This window comes from Dermacentor andersoni, chromosome 11, assembly GCF_023375885.2.
Source record: "Dermacentor andersoni chromosome 11, qqDerAnde1_hic_scaffold, whole genome shotgun sequence".
In the NCBI taxonomy this organism is placed as follows: domain Eukaryota; kingdom Metazoa; phylum Arthropoda; class Arachnida; order Ixodida; family Ixodidae; genus Dermacentor; species Dermacentor andersoni.
The window spans coordinates 80,983,547-80,995,606 of NC_092824.1; the positions used below are offsets into that span (position 1 = coordinate 80,983,547).

General features: G+C 46.1%; 1 protein-coding gene across 2 annotated transcripts in view; it reads left to right on the forward strand.

The window, feature by feature from the left end:
- The window catches only part of LOC126517624 (uncharacterized), a 137,149-nt gene that overhangs the window by 30,182 nt on the left and 94,907 nt on the right, over window positions 1-12,060 (forward strand). For both annotated transcript variants that reach the window (XM_050167419.3, XM_055064462.2), the window contains one exon: window positions 9,857-10,030. In XM_050167419.3, the coding sequence (XP_050023376.2) occupies window positions 9,857-10,030 (174 nt within the window). The remainder of the gene's footprint in view (window positions 1-9,856; window positions 10,031-12,060) is intronic.

Sequence of the window (12,060 nt, forward strand, 5' to 3'; positions counted from 1 at the left end):
GCAGGCAGCCGGGGTCAAGACAATCCGGGAAAAAGGTTTGCAAAGAATGCTTCGCTTCAACAGAACATAAAACACTGAGGGTGTCGCTTCGCCCTCAAGTGGTGCATGTCGAAACCACAGTCGCTCACTGAAGTCTGTCAACGTCGGCGCGTATATTACTTTCTGGGTCAGGAAACAATAATAATAAAACGTGGGAGCGATGCATCCAAGTGCTCGGCAGTAAGTGTGGCGCGCCTCTTCGCGGCGAAAACAACGCGGTGTTAGCGCTGGCAACTCGGCACTGCCGGTTGCGTAATGCGCTTTAGCGCCTATACTTTCGGCGCGACAGCTGCGTTGCGTCGACCGCGACTCGGCGACAGTCGAGCCGGTCGGCTCCACAAGGTATCACGCGGAGCATGGCGACATTGGCACGCGCATGCGTGCGTGTGTGTGTTTGTCAACGCGCGCCCGTCCGAAGGGGCGTATGTGTGTGTGCGCGCAGACAGCAGCGCTCTGCCCTGGCGCGTGGACGAGGTGTGGCCGACCAGTCGCTGTCGCGCGGACCTTCTTTTCATTTGGCCCGCTCAGGGCGGCTGCTGCTTCTGCCGCTGCTGCTGCTGCTACGGTGGCGTCGGCGGCGCATTGATTCCGAAAATCGGCCCGCTCATCGATTTCTACATTAAGAGAAGGGCCCCTCGGGCCGTTTCTGCCCGTGTCCTTGGTTTTCATGCGCGCATTTATTCTGGCCTCAATGTATCTGCTGCTACCGCCGGCGGCTCCTCTTTTTTTTTTTTTTGTTCTTTGTTTCCCGGTCGTCACCGTCGACCTCTAGGCGGGGGCACCCGGTGTGTGCTGCACTTGTGTTTTCCCCGTGCAGCTGTCGCGCGTGGGGAGAAATACCTTAGCTGGCACTTCTGTACTGACCTGTACGCTGTATGCAAGCCCCACGAAGTGCAATACAACTCATGAACGTTTCCTCGGCGGATTCTAAGCTCTCGAAACGAGGTGCAGCGATTTGGTGTGTTCGCGCTGCAGTGAACGAGACCTGGTTCATCGTGCTGTACGTGATGGCTTGAATGCAGTAGTTTTAGCACAGCTCGCGGGGGAGAACGTGCACCGGCCAAACTGCGTTGCGTCGTTCATTACACAAACGTTGGTTAGTTCGTTACCGGGCCGTCTGCGAAAGTACCTGCTGAGCCGGTACTTTTGGCACTTTAGGATTGTGCGCCTGCTTTAAGAATTTGTGCCTCAAAGAAACAGTGCAGGACACATTGAAGAGGACAGCCAACGGGGCAAGTTGGCCACGAAGGCGTAGACACGGAGCAAGCTGTCATCAGCGCTTGTGTTGTGTCCACACCTTCGCCTTCGTTTTCACTGCACTGTCGTTATCAGCCACGGGCAGAATTATCACTCGACAAAATCCACCCGCAAGAACAGTTTCCTTCGATTGTTTATTGAGCAGAATAGCGAGTTTTGTTGCAAGCTTGGCGTTCTACTTGAACCAATGAGCTACAGAATCCTTGCGCACATCTTTTCTTTTTTTTTTTTACTTTTCTAAGAGAACGCACGTCCTCTCTATCTGACGCTGTGCCGACTCGCTGAACTTAATGTTTATTGTGATAGCGATTATTGTTTACGGTGAACAGCCGTTTCACGTGTGCTGCCGTTCATAACGCCCACTGTGCTGGCAGATGACACGAGCAACAGTTAAGCTTGTGTTTTTTTTTTTTCTTCATTGGAAAACTACAGCGCTGGGACGACGAAACACGACGATAGAGGACACATGCAGGCGCGCGTTTCTTCGTCTCGCGTCGTCCCACTGTTCTAGTTTTCCAATGACGAAATGTGAACTATATCGCGGCCATCCATTCTATATATAGGTAGCTGTCGCGTAACGTCGCGGACGCAGCTTCTCACCGCGCTAGTACCCGAAGTCCCGAACACGGTGGCCACGATGACGTCAGGGCTCGTACCATGTTATTTAAGAAGGTTATTGTTTCGGCTCCCACATGGGAGCGTTGTTCACAAATGAGACTTAAGTGTCTCATTGAAATCCGTTTTAAATCTTTTGTGGTAGGTTCTTCGTTTTATTTCACTCTTGTTCCAAACCGACCCGATGATATTCAGTCACACCATGAGCTCCGTGCCATATTATCAGGTGAACATTGTATTGCGTTTTGACCTCGACCGTTTTCCCCCTGGTTATCGCCCTTATCTATCAATTGGTCGGAGCAAAACGCGCCGGTGGTGCTGTGACGTTTCTTGTTCATGCAGCTTCTGGATGTGCTTAGTACCCTATCTTAGCGATCATGAGGGCGTCAATGCAGACCATGTATTGAAATTTATTTTGATTGCGCAGGGATACTTTACATATTTTACTGTGCTTGCATGTGACCTCTTCCTCCATGTCTGTTTCGTTTGTTTAAATGAGTTGGAGAGGGCGGGGTACCAACAACCTAATGACTCCGCGGAAATTGCCTGAATTCCTGCGGTGCCGAAAATGATCACGCATAAGCGCCACCTACAGTACCAAGAAAAAAAAAAAAAAGACTTCGCGTGTGACCTCCCCCCCCCCCCTTTTTTTGTTGCATGCTGCAAGGACGAACGGAGGCGATGCGGGAAAAGTTCCGTAGTCTTTGTCACGTGATGACACATATGACGTTACTGAAAGCTCATCGGCAGGTGGTGCCACGGTGTGCCTTAGCGCCTGATACTGATTAACGTGCGACACGCACACGCAAGAAAATTGCTTTTTTTTTTCTTTTTGCAAAGCTTTGACGTAACTTTGACGTATTGGAAAGCCAGTTGTGAAACAGTGATGGCCCCACTCTTATTTTTTTCTTTTGTTTTTTTGGAGTGAGGCGCTCAATGATTTATGAAACAAGAGTCTTACAAAACAAATCGCCGTCAAAGAGATCGCTTAGTCGGATCCGTCCTGTTTTATAATGTAAAACTGGAAATAAATAGTGAGAAAAGTTTGCGAAACGAAAGGTTACATATGTAAACGCTATACACGTGCCAGGATATTCAAGTAATGCAGACAAAATAGCAGTAATACATGCTGCTTGATAGACTGGGCATCTGAAATTATTGACATATATAATACGTCCATACCTCGCTATTATTATTTGTTTTGAAAAAGACGTAAAAGTTTCTGCTCCGGCAAAGGAAGGTGTCCAACGCTTGCCTATATTTGAGGAAGGAGATGAAAGAAACGTGGAAGTAGAACATGGGAAGAATGGAAATGAAAGAGAAAAGAAGGAACAAACTACAGATTCCGAAAATTGAAGTAAAACAATGATAAAGAAAGAAATGGGACAGCAGGAACAGAAAGTATCGCTTACTACAAAAAGCAATTACAGCACAGTTGCATGCCAGTTAGACTATTATGCCATTTGCCGCAAGTTTTGTAGTAGATTCCGAAGAACCTGAAACATCATTATCTTTCTTTTGTACAAGAAGTCGATAGCAGTAGAATTGAACAGCATTTTTGACTGTCAATAACGCTTCACCTCAACTTTGCCCCTATTCCTCGTATTCTTTGTAAATATGACGGTAGTTCACTTTAAGGTCATTGAACCGTTTACACTCGAAAGCAATCGAAAAAAGTACGTTTTCGAGCCCTTTGTGTCCCTTGTGATCCAAACGATATCAGCGTACAAAAGAGGCAAGCAAGCACTAAGCAGCCAGGGGCGAATTCACAGGCATTTTCTTTTTAAGAGTGCTTTTCCATTAGTTGGCCGCCTTCCCTAGTTATATGTCCAGTGTTAGGATTGGCTGTAATTTGTTCGAAGGACACTTCTAGTCTAATAGCTTTTTGTGAACATGGGTGGGAGACTCTTTGTTGTTGTTGTTCCGTTTGTCAGAAGTTTTGCAGGGGATAATGTCGAAGAACGTGAAATAGACCCAGATCATCTGTTTCATACGGAAAGATCTAACACCGGACAAACGTTCAACAAATTAGCCGTTAACGACCCTTTGTCTCGGCTACTCTCGTCTCTCATATTCAGAGATTTGAAGAGGTCGCAACAATTCACATTTGAGGTCCCAGTGCAACTATTTACGTATATATAATACGATGGTGAACTTGTTGGTGAGCGATCATCATTTCACGGTGTTTTATTTAAGTTACGAGGGCTACCACTAACGCTTGCCAAGCTAAACAAAGAACGGCTGCAAGCCTTCGCAGCGACTTTGGCCCTTGGCATGCAAACGACATTATCGTACAAAAGGGACAACCGCTTAAGAGTCGGGGTATTTTTTTTTTTATTTCGTAGCGGAAACCTAACACGATAACTGCTACTATTTTAGTCAGATGTACAGTACTTCACGGAAATTCGAGGAAAGCCCCAAACGACTGAAAGGGTCATGGACGAAGACACTGCAAGTTACGAGTTACGATTACACAGTTACGATGTGTCATTCTTATTTCCAATTTCTCGCGTCCTCTTTTTTTTTTTTTTTTGCATATAATAAGTTCACGCACGCGTGTGCCTCGCTAGGCTTCATTATATACCGCACAGAAACCAATTTTATTTTGTTTCTTTTGCACTCTTTCTTTACCTTGCTGCCCTAATTCTATTCTCTCGTCGCGCTCCTAACTCTGTTATTTGCGCTTATACTGTCTCCTCGAATTTCGGCTCGAGGCATTAATCAACGGCGAAAAATTGGATAAAATTATCGGCGCGTGGAAAGATTTATTTTTCCTAGCTTCCTTCCCCGTCCACTTTGACGGCACTTCTCTTGCTGATCCCATTTCCAAGCAACGGCTACAGACATCGCTCGCTAATCGATTCCTGTATAGTTTCTCGCCATGCAGGTTCGCGTCAAACGTGTCCTTAGATTTAGGCTCTCTTTTGTACAATTTATTTAGGAGGTCTTTCTCTGGGCTTTGGAGTTTGGTCTGCGTTATTTGTTTTTATCCCTCGCTCAGTTTCTAGCGAAGTAAGAGAGAAAGAGAGAGAAAAAGAAACAGGTTGTCGTTGAGGATAAATTTAGCCCGGAGGAGACATCATTAGCCTGTCATTAGGATGTCGGTACACGTTTCGCTTAATAGACTTGGAATTTCCCCTTTTTCTCGCAAGCGCGCAGTTAATAGGATGTACGAAAAAAAATAGAAAGGACAATGAACTGACGCACCTTGAAGCCTTCTTTACCTCCCTTTGCTTTCTTCTCGCTAAGGCAAACGCCGGAAACAGGAATTATTGCTTTTGTTTGTTTTTGTTTTTAAGCTCTCTCTATCCCTTAATGCTTTTCTTGGCTACTGGACGACGGCTCTCTGCACGGTGTAAGTAAGCGAGGAAGGCTTAGGGAACAACTAAGACAGGGACAGCAGAGCAACAAAAAATTTTGAACTTATAAATGGTTTTCTTTCCTTTTTTTCGTTTTGTTCTGTTGGCGCTGAAGCGACCAGCATAAGCTGTTTGGACTTGCGGAGGATTTAATCGAGTGGTAGACAGTCTGCCAGGTATTGAGGGCTGTCCCCTTGTTTCTTTTTGACGGAAAACTCGGCGTAAGATTCTGCTAGGTTTTTGTTTCCTTTTTGCAGAGTGAAGAAGTTCTACAATGTTTTTCGTGCGGTAGGCGGTGTAGGCCGGCTTTTGATGACGCGTTTTATATCCAGCGACGTAGGCGCCTACTACGGGGGGCCCCGGACCTCGAGCCCCCTCCAAAGCTTTCCGTTGGGGGGGAGGGGGGGGGGGGGCAGAGCCCCATCTCCCCTGGCGATGCCGAAGCTCCCCGCCCCACGGAGAGTGTCCTTAGTAGAGTTCTGTTACCCACATCATTTGAGGTTTCTCTCGAGTTGCCTCTACCTTTTTGCTTAAATATTATTGGGGCTAAAATCTTACTGCATCATTGTTGGCGCGGACGTGCATAGCTTTTAATCATGCTTTTGCTTTATTTCTGCAAATCCTGACAATAGAAGGACGAGCGCATTAGAAGCACCAGTGGCGGTTACCTCATCCGTATTTTTTTCACTTCTACAAATTTTAAAAAGCTTCGCTGTTAACCACATGCATAGACACAATATATTTCATATATACGCAGGGCAAATATTATATTTTTTTTAAAGAGAAGGAGTTAGCCAACTAATAATTATTTCTAGTGGTATGGATAACCTATCCCTAGAGAATGAATATATTGCTGTATGTTCACCTCGCTTCAAACTGTTCTGAGTGTTTTTTTTTTTTTTACCTTGAAAAAGAGCTGCAGACTTCAGTGACCCCGTCCGCAGAGTCTTATCAACGGCGTGTGAAATCCACATGAATGATATGTGCCTCAGTATTGCTTCTCATTGCAGTAGGCAATGCTAACGACTAAAAGAAAAAAATAACTCTTCTAACACCTTATAACATCTATTAGGGATGGAAACTTCGCCACTTTCATGCAGAAATCATAAATATATATAATTCGCTCAGTAACCGGAAGAGGCCTATCCGGATTCACCCGAAATCATGCGCAGTGGCATTTGTACTCAGTTCACGTGTTCTGGTCGCGAAAGACGCTTACCGCCAGAGGTACTGCGAAGTATACTTGACACCGTGCTGTCAACGGGTATCCACCTTAGATGTGGCAGCATATGTCACACATCGAGCACTTTGCCATAACGAAGGAAGACGAAGCATATATAGGGTGTCCCACCTATCATGCACGAAGATTTAAAAATACGCAAATGCCACGTAGGTGGGCAGAACCGAGTTAATGTTGTTTGTCGTCGTTTGCAGGCACTCAGATTATCTTTTTCATTCCACCTAATTACATTAGTCTTAATTGATCAACTTATAAAGTATTATTAGGTGCAAAGTGTCAAAAAGAAGAGTGTCGAACATGAAAAAATCGCGACACAGCTTTCTTATGCTCAACACTTGCTACATAAAAATATTTTTTCCTATCGTGAAAGAAGCCCGCGAATACACGCAATAGTGCCGCGCGACTGGCGGCTCGAGGCGCTTTGCGTGTATTCGCGGGTACGAATTATATTTTTTGTTTTGTTTCTTAGCAATTTGAGCATTTTCGCGAAATTCGCTTTACTGCTAGAACGTTTTTCGTGTTTCAGTTGTCGTTCGTTAATCTTCAACAATTGATTGTTTTTGGAAGAACCGCAGACGCAGCAGTGGCCGACATTTCGAATTTCATTCCAGTAAATCACTCACTGAGAGCAGTCGCGTTAAAAATTAGGGCAATCGCTAGGGCGAAACAAAGAGAGACCGATTACGCACGAGCGTTTCAGTGATTATAGGAAAATGAAAAGCTTACTTGTGAATGAAGGAAATGGTCTAGTCCTTTGAACACGAAGCACATTAGCGCACAAATAGACGTGCAATTTGAAAGAATGATTGTTCGAGTATAGGGTGCTTCGAATTATAAACAATTATCTCATACGTAAATTTTTTTTCCCTGAGTAGGTTGTAGAGAATTAAGTCGAGTATGCATGCTACGCAGAGACTTAAGGAGCTGCTAATTCAATTCTCGCTTGAATCATACTCGGTCTATAAGCGCGTTTTCTGTATTTATGCATACTTACTCCGCTCATATAATGACTACATTGTAAATATATAATCTATAACGGCACGTTGTGGTCCCATTATTTCGCGATTTAATCGGCAAATTTTGCGTCATATTTTAAACATAGCCAACAGATAAAATAGTAAAAGTGGGTTGGAGAGTACATGTAAGAGACTCTTATTTTACGATCGTTATTCTTGAAGTGGAAAGTATTTTTTTTTCTTTAGGAGAGGGTGAAGCAGAGGAATGCGTGGCCTAATGACGTCACCATAATGCGCGCACACACACACACACGCATATATATATATATATATATATATATATATATATATATATATATATATATATATAAAGTGCGTGTGTGTGTGTATATATATATAATACACATTGAACCTTGCCGTTGTATTTATGTATGTATTTGCCGCACGCGAAATGCTGAGCTTGGGGGTGCTCCCACCGGCGGAAACTATTGTTTTTTTTAGTCCGCTTTCATTTTTTCTTTAGCTTACTATTTCTACTGTTAATTAAGACTAGAATCTACTGGTTATGACTAATGAAAATTCGCGCCACTCAGTTCCCCTTCTCCGTTTAAATAAAATATTAAATAACATGCGCGTCATATCGCCATTCCTTACCACTTTTTCTCCCCTCTCTTTTCGCCCTCTGCCATCTGACACTGCTGAGATGATCTCTTCTGCTTTAACATGTTTTAATATTCTTTCAATTTCTTAACACCCTTTGTCCTCCATAGGGTAGCAAACAAGACGCGCGCCCGGTTGACCTGCATGTCTTTCTGCAACTTTCTCTCTCTCTCTCTCTCTCTCTCTCTCTCCATTGATCGTTATTCAATGGTGCAGGAAGATGATGTGGGTGCCGATGCGAGATTTGTGTCCTGTTTTCTTTCGTTTGCACGCAGCTGTGTCAGCAACGCAGTGTAGTGGCACACGTCGCGGCCGAGAAAATCATCAGGATATCGAAACTTGAATGATGATCGAGGCCTGGAGTCGCAATGCTCAGTTACACATTGTTTTTAGTTGAAGAAGAAGAAACTTTAGTAAAGAATAGTGCGGCAGTTCTTGATGTGGTGGCCTCAGGTGACGGCTCGAAGTTCTTGGACTCGAGCGGCATCTTTGGCTTGCCGGACGGCCCAGAGCTGGTCTGCCAGCTCTGAACTTCTGATAGCCGCCTCCCAGCGGCGGCGACGCCTATGGAGAAGGTCCCCGGCGGCTCCCGCATCCGGGGCGGCATTCAGAAAAAAATATTCATCGATGGTTACGGTATTCCCTAATCGGAAATTTCAGCGCAGCTGTATACGTGTTTTCATTGCACGATATATTGGATGGCGCAGACGATGTCTCGTGCCGCATTTTACAAACGGAGTGAAGTGTGGCGCGACAGCCTCGCTAATCGGGACGCGTCGGCGCGATTCACAGCAGCCGCCGCAAACGGACATTCGCTCATGCAACGCTGTGTTTCCACACAGACCAGGCGCGGTACTCTGGCGACATCTCGTAGCCATTGTCGCCGCAATGCCCGTCGTACGCGGCACTACGATTTTCTCCTCACGCTTTCCGCTTCATGGTTCCGCCGCACCCTTCTCCAGCGCCTTCCTCCTCGCGCTCTCTTCGCTATCCCCGTCATTGATCTTCTGCTGCGCTACGCGTTCGCTCTCGTCTTTTGCTGTGCTCATTCGCTAGGTTACGAGGTAGGACGCCGACGCTTGCCGCAGGAATGGGTGCGAAAGAGCGCTCCAAAAAGAAAAAAAAATACCGTTATAAATGTGTCATGTTGCATCGACATTCACTATGCGTATTTCAAGGCGAGTGATCTAAATTTCAGCAGCCAAACATTGCATCCGGCAACATACCTGGGCAAACAAGGTTAACTTGAGGCATAGCTTCTGTGTCCTTCCAACTAAGCTGGTTCACTACAAGGGATCAGTATCTTCCTTTCATAACTGCGATTTTCAGGCATAAGGTGCGCGTTGTCAACGCAGGGCAGTTATAATGAGGGTCTTTGAAGATGCGCTTGTGCTTGTGTGCATTCTACTTGGCTGATGGCGATGGCGTATATATAGTTTGCCATATGTGTGTGTGTGTGGGGGGGGGGGAGTTGATTAAAAAGGGCCCGTTGTCAACCAGATAGTTTTGTTATGGCACGTGCTACTCTGACGTCATCGCAGTACTCGGACAAGAAGCCAACGTTTCAGCGAACCGACTTGTCTTCGTCAGGACCTCGACGAAATGGGTGTTGACGTACTTTGTATTACGCTTCTATTTACTTGTTAAACCAGAACTGCGTCTCTTGTAGTCGTATTACAGCTGCCTCGCTGTATCACTTATTCGTGCTGCCACATGTGCTTCTTTTACAGCCCCTGGTTGCCGTCTTCCGTCTCGAGACCTTCTTCCTCGTGGCACGGTGGAGAACGTGCGTGGCCGTGGCCTGATGTTGCGCTTCCGGTGTCGCCTCGGATACACGCTTCGCGGAGGAGCATCGGCATTTTGCGACGGGCGCTCCTGGAACGGCTCCAGACCTACATGCGTCCGTGAGTGCACTATGAGCCACTTTGTTCTAGAGTGAAGCGTATATACACCGTTCCTTTAGCGGTGGACAATCTCTGTGCGTTGTTGACTACTTGCCGCGCGGAGGTCGGTGCGTTCGTCCATGCGCGCATGAAAACGACAGTGGTGTGGATTAGAGAGCGAAAGGGGGGTATAACCGATGTGTTAGTTGACATTAGGAGGGTGAAAATGCAGCTGGGCAGGCCATGGAATGCGTAGGGCGGATGAACAGTCGTCTGCTAGAGACATAGAGTGGCGCAAAGAAAAGGGAAGCGCTGTAGAAGACCGCATATAATTAGGTGGTAATATTAACTTGGGAAGTTTGCGCGCTCAAGGTAGGGTAAGCTGGCCCAAGACAGTGGTACTTTGGTATCGCTGGCAGGCGCCTTCGTCTTGCAGTGAAGATAACAGGCTGATGATGATGACGTAAGGAGAGGTAGAAAGACAGAGAGAAGGGAGGAAGGAAAGGCAGGGAGGTTAACCAGACTGAGTCCAGTTTGCTACCCTACACGTGGGGAGGGGGAGGGGGAGTGAAAGAGAGAAAAAAAAATACAAGTCTATCTCACACTTGCACATGTACTAAGTTAGGTGCAGGATGTATACAGTCGGGCACTCAAGTCTGTTGCCTTCAGGTTGTGAAGAAGCGCTCGAACTGCTTTCTGGGCTAATGAACTGTGAGGCCAGGCTCCCAAGATCTTTGCTTCTGTGAATGGCCTATCGTCCAATCTATTCAAGGCACACTGGAGAGTCTGACGCTGGTTATCAAAGCGAGAACAGTGGCACAGAAGATGACTGATGGTCTCTTCACACTTGCACTTAGCGCACATCGGTGAGTCCGCCATTCCAATACGATAGCTGTAGGAGTTAGTGAATGCTACTCCTACCCACAGCCGGCACAACAGTATTCCGTCAGGTCGTGAAAGGTTTGCTGGTAATTTCAGTTTCAGTGATGGGTCAAGGCTGTATAGAGTTCTGTGATGTATGCCACTAACTGAACGTGATAGTGCGAACGAGACTGCGAAGCTCTCTTGCAGCGTCTACTCTCTCTACTCTCGATAAAGGTATAAGGAGTGTCGGTGCTTCAGCCTGGGCACGTCGGGTAGCGTGATCGGCGAGGTGATTATCAACGATGCCACAATGTCCCGCAGTTACTGAAAGATTATATAATGTCCTCGTTCAGAAGCGCAATGGCAAGTTTCGTTGATTTGGGACACCAGCTGTTCGTAATTACCACTTCGTAAACCTCGCAAGCTTTGGAGGGCTACTTTAAAATCACGAAATATTACCCATTTGCTCGGCCGTTCTTCTTCAATGTATTCGACAGCAGCGCGAAGAGCGGCCGGTTCGGAAACCGTAGATGTCGTTACTTGGGAAGTGTTAAACTTGATGGCGATCGATTGGAATGGTAGATAGAAAGAGAAACTAAGAAAAGACAAGGACGTTAACCAGATGAGTGTCCGGTTTGCTACCCTACACAGGTGGGAAGAGAAATGAGGAATAAAAAGAGAGAAAAAAAGGTTGTGAGTACTGAGTGCACGTGGATGAATGCACGGAATGATTATAAAGGGTAATTCAGGGCAGTGCATTTCAATGACTGCACTATTATTATTATTATTTTTGAACACATACACATATACACAGGTATTAGGAAAGGGAAAGCGAGGAGCAGGCTGGCAACTGCCACCGGAAGGGGCACAACGCCTGCCTACTCTTCTGAAGGGAGGTGACAGCAACACAGAAATGGAAGATAGGAAGGAGGGGAGGAAAAAGGAAAGAGGAAAGGAAGAGCAACAGGACAAATCTAAAGACCCAAGTAGAACACTGCAACAGGTCAAATCTAAAGACTAAAGTAGAACTCTGCAGCCGGAGTTAAAGTGACGCCGCGTCGAACAGCCTCCACAATTATCAACATCCATGGCTAGTTCGCTATGCGGCTAATTGTGTTCTCCACGATGAGACGCCAAGTAAAGCTGCACGTTATCACCGTTTCACCGGTAGTCGGTTCACAATGTAC